Here is a 17149-nt window from a genome sequence, read left to right on the forward strand (position 1 = left end):
GAAACAAACAAACAAACAAACAGACAAGGGCACCCAGTGTTCTTTTTTACTTTAGTTGCTCTTTTTCACTTTAATTATTATTCTGGTTATTTTTGTGTGTGTGGTAATGAGGGTGTCGGGGATTGATTTTGGTAATGAATGTACAACTATGTAATGGTACTGTGAACAATCGAATGTACGATTTGTTTTGTATGACTGCGTGGTATGTGAATATATCTCAATAAAATGAATATTAAAAAAAAAAAAAAGAGTGGCTGTACCATTTTGTATTCCCACCAGCACGTGTCATTGAACCAGTTTGTCCACATCCTCACCTTCGTTTGGTTGTTGTCATTTTTTTTTTTTTATTTTAGTCATTCTCTTAGATGTGTAGTGATATATTGTGGTTTTAATTTGCATTTCGCTGATGGCTAATGATGTTGTGCATCTTTTTATGTGCTTATTTTTCATCGGTTTATCTTCTTTGGTAAAATATCTCTTTTTTCTGCTTTCTAACTGGAGTATTTGTTTTCTTACTGTTGAGTTTTGAGAGTTCTTTATGTATTCTAGATAGCAGTCCTTTGTTGGATGTGTAGTTTGCAAATATTTTTTCCGAGTCTGTAGTTTGACTTTTCATCTTTTTAACAAAAACCCATTTTCAAAAAGGCTAAGCCCAACTAAGGAACTGAGAAAAGTGACAATGACCACATGTAACAGGAGGTTAAGTGACACTCTTCCTGTTTTTATAGAAATTTGACTGGATTCCCAAATCTGAGAGCGATTATTGATAAGTTCCTGTACATTCAAAACAGAGAGGAACTGGACACATCTAGACAGGACTTACTAAGAGATGACAAAACCAGCAAACACCACTCGTCCCAGGCTGTGTAAGAGGATAGAGTCAAGGGGATTATTTCAAGGGACTTCTTAGGTGTAGAGAGGGCTTCGACTCCTTTTCATTAAATATGAGGGAGGGAGATGACTTCCCCACCCTCACCAGCTGAAAGATAGAGTCTCAGTGGAATCGACTGTACAGACGGGTTATCTACAAGGGATGAGACAGGCATCTCAACACTGGGCCAGAAGCTAGCTAAGCTTTTCCTTTGGTTCTCCTCTCCTTTTCCCTGAACTTGGAGGACCAGCATGGTGAGGAGAAGAGACAAGAGAAGAAGGAGGAACAGAACAGTCCACAGCTCCTGTCCTAGGTTCTTCCAAAGCAGACCTCAAGATGAGAATGCTTGTGTAAGTGATCCGCTCAGAAGTGTTCCTAGGAAAGACGGGTCTGGGGAATGGGGAAGTGGGATGATGAAGGAAAGGAAATCAGGCAAGACTGCAAACAGCAGCTGACCCTGAGATGAGGATTCTTTCGAAAGTGAATTGTTAGAAAGCATTTCCAGGCAATATCAAGCAATGACCCATGGTGGTCATGGTGGTGATGCAATTTCAGCTCAGTCCCACAGGGGAGGGATGAGGGAGTTGGGGTATTTATACCCTCACACCCAAGAGCCATTTGTTAAGAGCCATTTGTTAAGAGCTGCCTGTGGCTAGGGAGAACATAAATACCAAGGTGCTTCCTGCTACATGTTGCCGATTTTCTGGAAGCTTGAGGGAAGGCCGCTGACAATGATTCATGTGTTAGCTTTTAAGAATAAAATCACACTGGCACCCAGTGTGCATGAAAACGGCAAAGGGATGTGAAGGTGTTTACTACACCTGAATCCATTGCAAATCCTCAGGCCATAAGTCCATTGCATAAAGCTTTGATTGGATGCAAGATTAAAGTTTTGGTTGAAGCCACACTGAATTTTTAAGACCTGAAATTAAGACTGGTCTTACAACTAAATGTGTAGGAAATGAAAATCCAAAAAAGTCTATTTAATAACAATGGAGGGAAAAACATAAAGTTTCCCAATTGTATCTCACCCAAAAATTTAACCTGTTCAATAAATTGTTTATAGACAGACATGAAAGAAAGTGAAAGAATTGTTAAAAAAAATTATGTTCAACTCTATGGCAACTAATTTTAAAAGTGAGAGGAAATAGATGGTTATATAGCAAAATATAAACCACCAGAGTGACCAAGATGAACTTGAACAGGCCTATAATTGCAGATATGTAGTGGTTTGGAGCTGTTATGTCCCCTGGAAAAGGCCATGCTCTTTTTTTTTAAGTTCAGTTTTATTGAGATATATTCACATATTGTACAGTCATCCATGGTGTACAATCAACTGTTCACAGTACCATCATATAGTTGTGCATTCATTACCCCAATCTATTTTTTGAACATCTTCCTTATACCAGAAAAAGTAAAAATAAGAATAAAAATAAAAATAAAAAAGAACACCCAATTCATGCCCCCTCCCACCCTATTTTTCATTTAGTTTTTGTCCCCATTTTTCTACTCATCTATCCACACACTGGATAAAGGGAGTGTGATCCACAAGGCTTTCACAATCACACTGTCACCTCTTGTAAGCTACATTGTTATACAATCGTCTTCAAGAGTCAAGGCTACTGGGTTGCAGTTTGATAGTTTCAGGTATTTACCTCTAGCTAGTCCAATACCTTAAAACCTATTATCTATCTAATGCATAAGAATGCCCACCAGAGTGACCTCTCAACTCCATTTGGAATCTCTCAGCCACTGAAACTTCACATCCCCCTTTAGGTCAAGATGTGCTCAATCCCATGACGTCAGGTCCGATTGACCCTCAGGATCATATCCTGCATTGCCAGGGAGATTTATACCCCTGGGAGTCAGGTCCCACATAGAGGGGTAGGGCAGTGAGTTCACCTGCTGTTACGGTTTGCCAATGCTGCCAGAATGCAAAACACCAGAAATGGATTGGCTTTTATAAAAGGGGGTTTATTTAGTTGCACAGTTACAATCTTAAGGCCATAAAGTGTCCGAGGTAACACATCAACAATCGGGTACCTTCACTGGAGGATGGCCAATGACGTCCGGAAAACCTCTGTTAGCTGGGAAGGCACGTGGCTGGTGTCTGCTCTGGAGTTCTGGTTTCAAAATGGCTTTCTCCCAGGACGTTCCTCTCTAGGCTTCAGCTCCTCAAAAATGTCACTCTTAGTTGTCCTCTCTTAGCTTCTCTGCAGCAAAAGTCTGCTTTCAAAGGCTGTCTCCAAAATGTCTCTGTAAGCTGAAGCTCCTCTCTCAGCTCCTGTGCGTTCTTCAAAGTGTCCCTCTTGGCTGTAGCAACCTCGCACCTTCTGTCTGAGCTTATATAGTGCTCTAGTGAACTAATCAAGGCTCACACTGAATGGGCGGGGCTGTGCCTCCATGGAAATTATCTAATCAGAGTTATCACCTACAGTTGGGTGGGTGGCATCTCCATGGAAACACTCAACCAAAGAATTACAAGCTAATCAACACTAACAGGTCTACCCCCACAAGATTGCATCAAAGAATATGGCTTTTTCTGGGGGACATAATATATACAAACCAGCACACCTGCCGAGTTGGGTTAGCTAGAGAGAGAGAAAACCATGTTGTTTTAATCCATTCCTGTGGGTGTAGACCTATTGTGGGTGGGCCCTTTTGATTCGGTTATTTCGATTGAGATGTGACCCACATTTTTTAGGGTGGGTCTTGATCCTCTTGCTGGAGTTCTTTGTAAGAGGAAAAGCACTACAAAAGCTGAGAGATGAAATTCAGAGAAGCATCCAGAGAAGCTGAGAGATGGAGCAGTCAGAAGCTGAAAGCAATGAAACCTGGGAGAGACGAACCAGCAGACGCCGGCCATGTGCCTTCCTTTCTACATGACAGAGGAGTCCCACAAGACAGCAGCCTGACTTCAGAGTCCACATATCATCCTGTTGATGCCTTGAGTTGCATATTTTCATGGCCTAAGAGCTATAAATTGTAAGCTAATAAATCCCCATTGTAAAAATCAACCATTTCTGGTATATTGCATTCCAGCAGCTTTAGCAAGCTGAAACACAATGAGATTGAAAAGGTAATTAAACATTTATTATTGAAAATGCACAATTTTCCAATAAAAATTCCAGTATGATCATTTTGGAACAAGACATGGTGATACTAAAGTTCATATAAGAAAACAAATAAGCAAGAAGATCTAGGATAATTTTATAAAAGAAGAGATGATAAAGAACTTATAAAGCTACAATAATTAAAACAGTGAGGTACTGGTGCAGGAGTAGATAGATCAATGGAACTGAATAGAAAATCCAGAAATAAACTGATATATATGGAGGATTTAATATTTGATAAAATTACTATAATTCCATTGGGGGGGAAGAAATGATTATTTAACTAATGGTATTAGGTCAATTGGGTATCCATCTAGAAAAACCAAATTGGGCATTTTGATTGATCAATGAGTTAAATGTAGTCAATGAAACCATGAAGTACCAGAAGAAAGTATGAAACTTTTCAAAGTGCAACATAAAATCCAGGAATCATAAAATAAAAGATCCAAAACAAAAGGTAAAATAATTCCATGGAAAACATTATAAATAAATTCAAAAGGCATTGAATTGGGAATGCTGGCAACTCATATCACAGAAAAGATCTAATTTCTTGAATACATAAGGAGTCTCTATGAACTAATAATAAAAGATCAACCATACATTCAAAATAAAATAGAAAAAGAATATGAACAGACAGTTCTTACAAAAGGAAATACAAATAATTCTTAAAAGTATTAAAAGATAACTCAAGCCCACTCGTAATAGGAAAAATGCAAAATAAAATGACGGTGAGATAGCATTCTAATCTATCAGATTGGCAACAGTCATAAAGTTTGACACCACAAGGTATGGGCAATGGAGAAACAGGCATTTTCATACATTGCTGATGGGAAGTGTGAATTGGTACAACATTTCTGGAGGGCGATTTGGTTCTATCTATCAATATTTCAAAAGCACACATCCTTTGATCTAGCAGTTCTACTCCTCAGTATTTATCCCTTAGATATTCCCATCTGTAGAGTATGACTTATAAATATTGATAACCATTTCAGCATTGTTTGTAATGCCAAAAGTTAGACAACAATCCAAATGCCCTTCTTTGGGGGAGGGGCTGGTAAATGAATTATGATACTGCCAGATACTGGAATACAATTGTAGCAGTTAAAAGAAATTTTTGATACAGAAAGATTTCTAAGATATATTGTTAAGGTGTGTGTGTTGTGTGCATGTTATTGCAAACACATAGACTATTTCTGGAAGGATATACAAGAAACTGGTAACAGTGGTTGCTTCTGTGAAACAGTGCGCAGCTGGGGGAAAGAACAGGAAACAAAACTTTTCATGGTATATCTTTTCATACCTTTTGAATTTCATATCATTTATACATAAACCAATTCAAACAAAACTAAACAACAACGCATGACGTCCTGACGATTGTCTTTTTTTTTTTATTAAATTCAGTTTTATTGAAATACATTCACACACCATACAATCATCCATGATATACAATCCACCGTCCACAGTATGATAACATAGTTATGTGTTCATCACCACAATCTATCTCTGAACATTTTCCTTACATCAGAAAGAAACAGAACAAGAATAAAAAATAAGTGAAAAAAGAACACCCAAATCATTCCCCCATCCCACCCCATTTGTGCTTTAGTTTTTATCCCCATTCCTCCACTCATCCATACACTAGATAAAGGGGGTGTGATCCACAAGGTCTTCACAATCACACTGTCACCCCTTGTAATCTACGTTATTATATAATTGTCTTCAGGAGTCCAGACTGCTGGGTTGGAGTTTGGTAGTTTCAGGTATTTACTTCTAGCTATTCCAATACATTAGAGCCTAAGAGGTGTTATCTATATAGTGCATAAGAATGTCCACCAGAGTGACCTCTCGACTCCATTTGGAATCTCTCAGCCACTGAAACTATTTCATCTCATTTTGCATCCCCCTTTTGGTCAAGAAGATACTCTTAGTCCCACGATGCCGGGTCCACATTCATCCCCGGGAGTCATACTCTGCGTTGCCAGGGAGATTTACACCCCTGGGAGTCGGGTCCCACGTAGGGGGGAGGGCAGTGAGTTCACCTGTCGAGATGGCTCAGTTAGAGAGAGAGAGGGCCACATCTGAGCAACAAAGAGGTACTCAGGGGGAGACTCTTAGGCACCATTACATACAACTTTAGACTCTCCTTTGTGGTAATGAGCTTCATAAGGGCAAGTCCCATGCTCGAGGGCTCAGCACATCAAACCGCCAGTCCCAATGTTTGTGACAACATCAACACCAGTCCAGGTGAGGATGTCCAACACATCCGCACCTTCCCCCAGATCCTCGGGGCTGGGGAGGGGGAGGCTGTAAATATATTTTTTATTATCTGCCCAAATTACTCTAGGATGTGTCACTATTTCACTCCAGCCTATACTAACCTACCGTATCTCACTTTCTATTCAAAGTTCCATGCAATTGTGGTGTTTGAACAAATCGACTGTAGAGTTGTACCATTTAGAAAATTTAGATCCTGTACCAAATAGATATCTATTCCCTTGGTCTCATATGAAAGTTGAAGTTTTAAAACACAATCAGTTTCAACCTTTACCCTTTGGCCTGGCTTGCCCTGGTCTTAACCAGACCTGCTTCATTCATATCACTAATTGAAGTCTGGGCTCTTTTTCAGCTTTTTTTTTTTTTTTTTTTTTTTTGACAGTGGCTGTATGCACTAATACTGACATTCATATCTGCCGAGCTCTAGCTCTGAGTTTCAGGTGTCTCAGAGATATGCATTGTTCCAGAGACCAATCAGGTTATACGCTAGGGGATCAGCATCTCAAAGTTTAGAGATAGGCCTTACAATTCAGGGATAGAGTTAACTGCTGTAAGAGCTTACAATCTAGGGACTATTACAATTATTGTGTCCACGTTAGGCTATGTTCTAAGATTCAATTCTGAGTTTACACATTGTAGTTAGTCCATATTGGTGAGGCATCATCCCTCTCACCATGTTTTCTCCAACACTTTTACTCCTATATATATATTTTCCTACAATTTTATGGAGTTATATTCACATACCATACATTTATCCACAGTGTACAATCAGTTGTTCATGGTATCATCATAAAGTTGTACATTTATCACCACAATCAGCACTTGAACATACTGATTACTACAAGAAAAAAATTTTTTTTTTAGCAATAAGAAAAAATGATAAAAAGAAAAATAACATGTCATACAATACAATATACTACTAAGGACAGCAAATAACACCACTACCAAGAATCCCATATTACTCCCCTATATCCCCCTCCCATATACATTTAGCATTGGCATTTTGCCTTTGTTACATTTAATGGAGGTATATTACAATGTTACTTTGACCATAGACTCCAGTTTGCTTTGATTATGTTTTTTCCTGAATACTGACGGTTGTCTTTTGACACAGTTCAAGTGTATTGACATTTTAAAAAACAAAAGTATAATGTTATTTAAACTCTCCCAGATCATGGGAAAAGATAAAATTCTCACTAGTTTATTTTATGGAACTAGAATATATCCTTAATAAGAAAGCAGGAAAGGGAAATTAATGGACCAATTTGCTTACAAATATAGAAAATGTATTCAAAAATTCTAAATAAAATATTGGCACCTAGTAATCCACTGAAGGAATGGATGCTTTCCACCTGCACAGTCTGGGCGCTCTGGATTTGGGGAGTTCTAGTGTTCAAGGGGAGAGCCCTTCCACCAGGGAACACGGATTTGGTTCTTCTAAATTGGAGGCGAAGACTGACCCCTGGTCTGTTTGGGCTCCTCATAATCCTGAACCTCTGGGTAGACCATGGGGACCTTTGTACTTTTTGGGGTGATGGGTCCAATTAGCCAGGGAAATTGGCCAGCTGCTTCACAATGGGGACAAAGACCAAGTTTGCAATCCATGAGGGTAACTGGGGTGCCATGTGGGATGCCGTGTCCAATTATAATTAATGGTCTTTGACAAATAGTGGTGCCTCAATAGAGACAGGATTGGATGCTGTGGAAATGAAGTTTGGGGTCACCCCACTAGAAAAAAAAAAATCTCAACCAGCTGAGGTGCTGGAAGAGGAGAAGGGAATCATGGAAAATTTGATGGAAGAAGGAATCATGAAACCATAGCAGAAGAAAGAACCATGAACCATAGCAGCCATGAAAGAAGTTCTCAGAGACAATAAAAAAAAAAAAATTTGGAAAAGGAAAAAAGTTTCCTTGCAAAGGAGTTGCATGAAAATCTGACTTTGGGAGCACAGTCTTGCCACAGGAAAACCAAAACACGACAGGTATTCAAAGGAAAATTCTGTGAGCTTACCAGCATTAACAGGTTTTAATCAGCCTGTTTCAGGATGGCAAAACAACATTTTTCTCACATGATTTATCATATCCACAAAAGCTCACGGCCTGTCTTTAGGAATCAGCATTGTAAAAATCAGGGAGAAGGATGTTTTTCCTAGCGAGTCAGCAATTTATGGGAAATGTTCAAAGTTTGATTTATTTTGGAGACTAGAAGGAGAGCTAGTTTTTATGAAACCCACATCCAATTGATCAGCAAATCCTGTCAGCTTTACCAGCTGGAATCAGAACACTTTCCAACTCCGTACATATTCTTTCACCTGGAATTTTGCAATAGTTCCCTACCTGGACTCTCTGTTCCTACCCTCACCCCTTTTCATGAAATTCACAATACATTACAGTTGCAGTTACTGTATAAATGTGTTACAGTTAACGTATAAATGAGATCATCAGTAATATACAAATATGTTACAGTTAATGTACACATGAGATCGTGGGCTCCAAAGACTTCCCCACTGCCTCTGAGTGAAAACATCTCCTTAACAAGAGACTACAAGGCCCTAAAGAATTGGCACCCACATTTTCTCTCTCTGACTCATCTACAGGCTCTCCCTTTTGGCTCACTTCCCTTCCCTATAGATCGGCAAACTGATGATCCTTGTACACCCCGGATATTCTCCCACCTCAGGGCATTTGCACGTGCCGCCCCTCTGCCTGGACCCCTTCCTCCCAGAGCTCCCCAGTTCTTGCCCCCTCACCTCCATTCAGGCCTTCGCTTGCCTTCCCAGGGAGGCTTTTTTTAACACCCCATTAAAAATTGACCCTATCCCCTGCTATATTTCTCTCCATAGCACTCAACATTATAATATACACCATGTGTATTTTACTCATTTATTTTGTTTATTATCTGTCACCCACTAGAATGTAAGCTCTGTGAGGCAGGGCTTTTTTTGTTTATTCCCTCCCCAATGCCTGGACTCGACGAGGGTGTGTGCGGTGTTGATGACACTCGAGTACTCGTTGAATGAGTGAATAAATGCATGTATGAGTGAATGAAGAAATAAACCATGCTCTTTGTTGGGAAGATTCAACTATGTAAAGATGTTGATTATCCCCAAACTAATATGCAAATGCAATGCAATACTGTGTAGACACAGTGACGCCCTGCTCGGTCTCCCTTCTGAGAAAGGGCTTTGTGCTCAGCTGAGAGCCCTGTGATCTGCAGACAGCTTCCAGGGTCTGCCTCGGCGGCAGAGAGCTGCCCCGGCTGCAGAGAGCTGCCCCACCTGCTTCACGCCCCTCTCGGGGTGGCCAGCTTCCAGGAACAGCCATGTGGGATTATAAAAGTCCCCCTTTTCAGCCCTCTGCCAGACAGCTCCAAGGGGCAGGCAGTACTCGCTCCAGAACTCCCTGTTGGGTTGGCGAAAGCTTTGTCGTTCTCCGTTGCTGTTTGACTTCTCCCTCTGCCCAATCATGCTTGTCCCCCTCACTTCCTTCCATCCTTAGTAAATAGCTTGCACCTCGAATTCGGTCTCAGTATCAGCTTCCAAGAACCCAACCTGTGACAAACACTAATCAAAATACCGAATAAAAAAGAAAAGCAAAATAAGAAAACAAAACTGGAAATAATCTATTTGCCTTTCCATAGGGACGTGCTTAATAGACATATTACGGTACATATTATAAAATGAGATGCAGATGAGAAAGGAATAAAGGACATTTTTATGAACTGATGTGCAGAAATGTTCCTGGTAAATTGTTAATTGAATGAAGGAAAAAAAAAGCAGCTGGGAGAATGCAATCCCCTTTATGTAGAAAATATAAGGAAAACACATTTGTTTTCCTTCATTACCTTTTTTTAAAAAATTCAGCTTTATTGAGATATATTCACATACCATACAATCGTCCATGGTGTACAATCAACTGTTCACAGTACCATCTTATAGTTGTGCATTCATCACCCCGATCTATTTTTGAACATTTTCTTTACACCAGAAAGAGTCAGAAGCAAAATAAAAAAAGAACACCCAAATCACCCCCCCCCATCCCGCCCTATTTTTCATTTAGGTTTTGTCCCCATTTTTCTACTCATCCATCCATACACTGGATAAAGGGAGTGCAATCCACAGCGTTTTCACAATCACCCTGTCACCCCCTACATTGTTATACAATGTCTTCAAGAGTCAAGGCTATTGGGTTGGAGTTTGGTAGTTTCAGGTATTTACTTCTAGCTATTCCAATACATTAAAACCTAAAAAGTGTTATCTATATAGTGTGTAAGAATGTCTACCAGAGTGACCTCTCGACTCCATTTGAAATCTCTCAGCCACTGAAGCTTTATATCGTTTCATTTAGCATCCTGTTTTGGTCAAGAAGATGTTCTCAGTCCCACAATGCCGGGTCCAGATTCATCCCCAGGAGTCATATCCTGCGTTGCCAGGGAGATTTACACCCCTGGGAGTCAGGTCCCACGTAGGGGGAAGGGCAGTGAGTTCACCTGCTGAGGTGGCTTAGCTAGAGAGAGAGGGCCACATGTGAGCAACAAGGAGGCACTCAGGGGGAGATTCTTAGGCACAATCATAAGCAGGTTTGGCCTCTCCTTGCAGCAACAAGCTTCACAGGGGCCAGGCCCAAGACAGAGGACTCAGCATGTCAAGCAGTCAGTCCCCAATGTCCTTCATTACCTTCTAAGACACTAAAGTTTCTTCCTATTGCAAGGGATATGTGTCTGGATTCAGGGCAGCCCCCTTAGAGGGCTTCAATTAATTGAATTTGCTTGATTAATTGAACTCCTTCTGCGAAGACAAGAGCACGTGGAGGGAACCCCAGCCGGGAGTCAGGCAGCGATGGGTTTGAATGCTGGCTTTTAGGAGATTTTGAGCACAGCACTGCTCTGAGCCTCGGGCCCTCATCCAAAATGCCTCCCAAATTCCTTGAGGTAACGGAATGAGTTAATGCAACCCTAGTGTTTGGCTGGGACCCCATCACAGATCAGCAAAATACGTTCCTTTCCCCAGCATCTCCCCGCCCAGGAAATCCTATCCCCTGTCACTCTCTCTCTTCCTTCTGGAGTGGGTAAAGAGAATTAGGTTGGCACTGGGGGACCTTAATGGCTGAGCCCCCGGAGAAAGCTGGGACCTGGGGCTCAGTTGCCAGGAACTCGGGCTGATAATGTGCAAGAGCAGGAAGATGGGCTCCCCGGGCCCGGGAGTGCAAACCAACAATTTCGGGAAATTCAGGGACGGGAAGTGAAAAGGGGTGTGGGGCAGAGAAGAAAGAGCCAACTGCACCTTCTGATCTGCTCTCCCTCCCAAGTGGTAAAAATGAGGAAGCCAGGAGAGCTGGAAGGAAGGGGTAGGGGAAAAGGGCAATGCAGGGGGAGGAGAACAAGCGGGTTCTAATCCCAACTCCCACATGTGCACAATCTTCCCGTGCACCAATCTCAGCACGTTCTCCTTCTTATTTAAAGCCCAGTGTTGAGGAAGTGGGATATCCCAAAGTACAGAGTCCTGGACTTTTAGATGCAAAAGCGATAGGATTCTGCTCACGGGTGTGGATCTTCCTTTTGTCGCTTCCTACCCCGTCTGTCCCAACTCTATTACAGCTGCACCAGGAATCACAGCCTCCGGACTTTCCACAGGTAACTGGGCTGGTGGGCAGGTGGGAACCGGGCCAGGGAGGATGGGAGAGAGAGCAGGAAGAGGGGAATTTGTGGTCTGGGGTGGGATTTAATGGGAAGCAATACAAGGAGGCAGTTTGGAGATTTAATTACCAAGTGGAGATTTGAGACTCTGTTTTCCTCCACTGAATTCCAGATTGGATTAAGGCAACCAAAACCCCCAGCTACAAACTGAGACTCAAATTCAGCCCCAACACCAGCCACAACCCTAACCCCAATACTAACCCCAACCCCAGCTCCGATTTTAAACCCAATCTCAGCTTCAACGCCAAATCCAACTTGAATCTTCACGCCAGCCCCAACCCACAGTTGAGCTTCAAACTTACTTTTTTTCAAACTTCAGCACCAAGCATGGAGCCCATTCCCTCCACGTCCCCAGCCTGCATACCGACCCCAATCTTAGCAGGAGGCCCACCTTCAATTCCAGCCCAACGTCAGACCCAGTCCTAGCAACAAACTTAGCTCCAACTTCACTGCCAACTTCAATCCCAAACTCAACCCAAACCCAGCCTGAACACTGGTCCTGATCCCACTCTCAACTTCAACTTCACACCCAAGTCCACTCCCCGTTCATAGCCCTGAACCTGGCTCATTCTCAGCCTGAAACTCGTCTCTTACCTCGACTCCGGCCCTGACGTCCCTCCGAGCCAAATCCCACCCTCCCCTTTGCCCAGCTGTTGCCCCAGTCTTGCCACTGGCCCCGTCTCCATTTCAGCTCTGAAAGCTTCAGAGATCAAGTGGGTGCAAGCATGACGACGAAGTATGAGGACCTCCAGTACCTGGAGAGTGAGAAGAAACAGCCAGAGTTTAGAAATGGTAAGAGGAAAAGAGGCCCCAGAGGTCTCTTCTCAAGTCCCTCTCAAGGATTTCTGCTGTCTTCTCATGTATGTCCCTTCCCACGTGCACTGGTGGGGTCCCCCACTCTGAGGGGTCAGGGCCTAGCCTCTGTGGGGTCCCAGTAGGAAGAGGATGTGAGGTCCTGAGAAGGATGGATGGGGGAGATCGCAGCTGGCCTGGTTTCCTGAGCTCTGAAGAGGTGGGGAGAGGAGGGGAGCGCTGAGTGAGTTGGGTTTGGAAGGGAAACTGTTTTGCTAACCTGAAGTGACAGATGAATGTTTGAATCTGATAAAGGCCTGGCACGTCCCCAGCTCTGATGATGGGACCTTACATATCATCGTCTTCCCCTGTGTATGTGGGGGTGTATGTGTGTCCCCAGGGGTGTGGGGGTCCGTGTGAGTGACAGCTTGCATGGTGCATGACGGAGAAGGTTGAAGTCTCCCCCCACCCCACAATCCCCCTCGTCCAGCCCTCCCCTCTGCATTACCTGGGCCCCAGCCTTCTCCCTCTGGGCCCCTTCCCCTAATGACCCCGTGTCTCCTGGACCCCCTCTTCTGCAGGGCTGCCTTCCCCTCGGTCCCTCCTGCAGCGTCTCTGCTCTGGATCCCACCTCCTCCTGCTCGCCCTGGGCCTCTGCCTCCTGCTGCTGGTCCTCGTCTGTGTGACCGGATCCCAAAGTGAGGGGCACAGGGTGGGCAGGAAATGGGGATCAGTGATGCGGCAGTGGGGATGGTGGTGAGGGGCTGCAGCGAGAACTGTGATGGGACCAGTGTTCGGGGGCAATTATGGGGACAATGGTGAGGGTCGCGGATAGCAGCAGTGATGTCGACAGTCACTGGGGCCCTGGCAGGGCCACCCTGCAATGCAGCAATGGGGCATTAACCCAGCATGGGGCGGCCATGGGGGTCCATCCAGGATAGGGATGGCTGTGGGATCCCTGGGGCCAGACACACAGGTCTGAATCCTGGCTCCGTCACTTATTAGATGGGTGGTGTTGACAAAGCACTTAACCTCCCTAATTCCTCATCTGTGACACTGGGTAACAATAGTACGTGTCCCGCCGGGTGGCTGTGAGGACTCAGTGATTTTGTGTGTGTCAAGTGCCCCGCTCAGTGCCCGGCACGGAGTGAGGACTCGCCACACCTTAGCTCTGATTGTCCCATCCGCCCGAGCAGATGCCAAGCTGCGGAGAGACCTGCTGACCCTGAGGACAGATTTCAGCAACTTCACGTCAAACACCACGGGGGAGGTCCAGGGACTGAAATCCAAGGGTAAGCCCGGCTTGGCGGGATGCTTTGGGCTGGGGTGGGCCTGGGTGGGGAGAGGGTGGAGCCGACTGCTGGGCTCTGAGCTCCCCTGTCCTCCAGATGCCAACTTGCAAGAAACGGCAGCATCTCTGCAGGCTAAGGTGGAGGAACACCAGCAGGAGCTCCAAGCAGGTGAGACACCCCTCCAAGCACGTGCACAGCACGGCAGACGCCGGGCTCTCAGGACAAAGGTGAGGGTGAGTGGGAGCACCTCTGGGTGCTGAGCCTCTCTCTCCTCCAGCCCGCAGCTTGAATGCAAAGGTTGTGACTCTGGAGTCTAAGCTAGAGGAACAGGGAAAGGAAGCCAAAGCAGGTCAGAAAGCACAGCTCCCCTCCACCTTGGGGGGACAGGCATGGGAGGGTGTGAAGGTGCCAGGGCTGGGGCCCTGTGCAGAGGCGGCTGACAGACCTCCAGAGACTCACGGCACAGACGCCACAGACACCACACCCAGGGTACCGTCCCCACTCCCCATCTGTGTGTCCCAGATCAATCCAACGTGCTCCAGCGAGTCCAGAGGCTGGTGCAAGAACTGAACTCACTGACTTGTCACTTGACTCTCCTCAAGAGCAATGGTGAGGAGGGTATGTGGGAAAGCCGGACCCCGCTTTCCTGCCCACACCTCCTTGGGCACCATCTTAGCCCCTCTGACCCCTCTTCCCGCTCAGGCTCACAAAATTCCTGCTGCCTCCCCAATTGGCTGGAGCACAGGGGCAGCTGCTACTGGTTCTCTTCGTCCAAGAAGTCCTGGTTAGAGGCCAGGAAGTCCTGCCAGCTGGAGAATGCCCACCTGGTTGTCATCAACTCCTGGGACGAGCAGGTGAGAGGTTCCACTGCCCGTGTCCCCAGAAGGCCAGGGCTTAGGGAGATGGTTCTCAGCCTTGGCTGCACGTTGACATGACCTGGGGAGCTTTCAAAAAAATACTGATATCTGAGTCCCAGTCTCAGAGATTGACTGGGCCTGGGCAGTGGATGTTTGAAGGCTCCTCACGTGGTTGAGCGAAGAGCTCAAGTTGAGAGGCATGAGTCCAAGGAGCTGGCCGTGGTGGAAAGAAGTCACTGTTGCCCTTCTGTCCCCCCAGAATTTTGTTGAGAGTCATTTGAGCACCTCTTTGATCTGGATGGGCCTCAACGACATTGATGGAGAATGGAAATGGGAGGATGGGACGGACTATAAGACTAACTTGAAGTGAGTCTGCCCAGGCTCCCCAGGCTCTGCACCCCCAGGATCTGCCCCCCCAGCCCCTCCTCCCCAGACCTAGACGCTGCTCTCGCTGACCTTCCTTGCCGGCTCTCCCCTTCTCTCCACAGAAACTGGGCAGAAAGCCAGCCAGATAACTGGGAAGGGCACGGGCAGGGTGGAGGCGAAGACTGTGCCCAATTACGCCAAGATGGCAAGTGGAATGACAACGTCTGCAGCAATCCCTACCGCTGGATCTGCGAGGCTGAAATGTCAGGGCCAGCTAGGAGAGTCGCCGAGTGAAGTGGCAGGGGAGACTTGTCCCCAGAGACCCCTGACGGAAACTCTATGGAGGAAGAATAAGCCCTGGGACACTGGCAACGCTGCCATCGTTTTGCGTTTTTTCCTGCCTTATCTTTAAAAAGACGATCTAGGGTTTTAAGTTTTGTTTTGAGTTTTAAAAGCAATTTTATTGAGGTATAGTTTTCGGGCACTAAACCATACTTGTTTGAAATGAAGAGATGAGTTTTGGCAGATGTAAATACCTGGGTAACCACCACCCCATCAAGATATAGAAATTTTCCAACACCCCAAAAAGTTCCTGCTTCCCCCTCAGTGGTCTAATCCGCCTCCCTATTCTCAGGCAACTAATAATTGGCTTTCTTCCACTACTGATGAGTTTTACCTGTTATAGAATTTCATAGAAATGAAACCATACAGCTATACTCTTGGGAGATCCTATGTATTTCTTGTTGCCTGGTTTTTGACAGCCTTAAAATGACAGAGCAAAGAAGCCAGGTGAGGCCTTGGAAGGTCCCACGCTACCGTGAAAGGAGCATTAAATTATTTTCATATAGATTTGGGTTTAAATCTTTTCCGTCCCTTAAAAATTATGTAAACAGGGTGATTGGGGAACGCAATTCTTTAATTTCTGTGTAGATTTCAGAGTTGTTTGGAAGAGTAGTTAAGATCCCCAGATGTATTGGTTAGTTTCTGCTGTGTGACAAACCACCCGAAAACTCAGCGGCTTAAAACAATAAACATTTATTTGGGGTCATGAGTCTGCCTGGTGGTTTTCTGATCTGGCCAACCTTGGCCGATGTTGGCTGGGCTTGCCCCTGCGCTTGTGGTCAGCTGGAGGGTTGGTTGGGGACTGGCTGGGCTAGCGTAGCCTCACTCCCCTGCCTCGCATTAGGCTAGCCTGGGCTGCTCACAGGGTGGAAGGAGAGAGTAATTTTAGGAGTGCCAAGACATTGGAGTCTTCGGCTTGGAACTGAAACAAAATCACTTTCATTGCCTCCTATTGGCTAAAGCAGATCACAAAGCAGTCCATTGCAAGAAGTGGGGAAAGAGCTTCTACCTTTTGATGGGAAGAGCTACAAAGTCATATTATGTAGAAGATGGAGAGAGGGAGGGGCAGAGATTGCTATGTTTTCAATCCGTCTAGCCTACCAGCTGTACAGGACCAACTCATAGCTAAGGGTGCCCATTACCACAGTGCAGGACCCACCCAACACTGTGTTACATGCACACAGCAAACTGCCTGACACATTAGAGGGTCTCGATTGGTGTCACTTAAAAATAAAGAGGTCAGAGGGAAAGTCTGGGAAAAACAAGGTTTAACAACCAGGAGGCAACACCCCACACCCCCTCTCTCCACCAGTGTCACATGAAAGTCATCAGGCCAGAGCACAGAGAGGTCTTGGGTGGGAAGTGCTTGGAGGGGACCCAGCACTGCTGGGTGGCTGGAGGGCACTGCCTAGTGGTCAAGAGATGCCACATACTGGCACCCAATGCAGCAAGGCCACGGGGTCCGTTCTCAGGCATATCAGGTCTGTCAAGGGCACTGGGACAGAATCCAAAGGAGATGACAGAGAAACTTCCTCCCCCTCCTGGGA

General features: G+C 45.1%; 1 protein-coding gene across 2 annotated transcripts; it reads left to right on the top strand.

Annotated features, from left to right (window-relative positions):
• Nucleotides 1-11405: 11405 nt before the first annotated feature.
• Nucleotides 11406-16308, top strand: LOC119513893 (C-type lectin domain family 10 member A-like). Of its 2 annotated transcripts, XM_037809339.1 has the most exons (11): nucleotides 11406-11604; nucleotides 11720-11890; nucleotides 12645-12745; nucleotides 13327-13443; nucleotides 13942-14037; nucleotides 14134-14205; nucleotides 14315-14386; nucleotides 14560-14646; nucleotides 14740-14891; nucleotides 15154-15260; nucleotides 15383-16308. In XM_037809339.1, the coding sequence occupies exons 3-11, from the start codon at nucleotides 12679-12681 to the stop codon at nucleotides 15552-15554; spliced, it is 942 nt and encodes a 313-aa protein (XP_037665267.1). In that variant the 5' UTR covers nucleotides 11406-11604; nucleotides 11720-11890; nucleotides 12645-12678; the 3' UTR covers nucleotides 15555-16308. The 2 variants fall into 2 exon arrangements, with proteins under 2 accessions (XP_037665267.1, XP_037665266.1); XM_037809338.1 differs by lacking the exon at nucleotides 11406-11604 and having other exon boundaries at nucleotides 11672-11890.
• Nucleotides 16309-17149: the final 841 nt, after the last annotated feature.

Source organism: Choloepus didactylus, chromosome 18, assembly GCF_015220235.1.
Source record: "Choloepus didactylus isolate mChoDid1 chromosome 18, mChoDid1.pri, whole genome shotgun sequence".
NCBI lineage: Eukaryota > Metazoa > Chordata > Mammalia > Pilosa > Megalonychidae > Choloepus > Choloepus didactylus.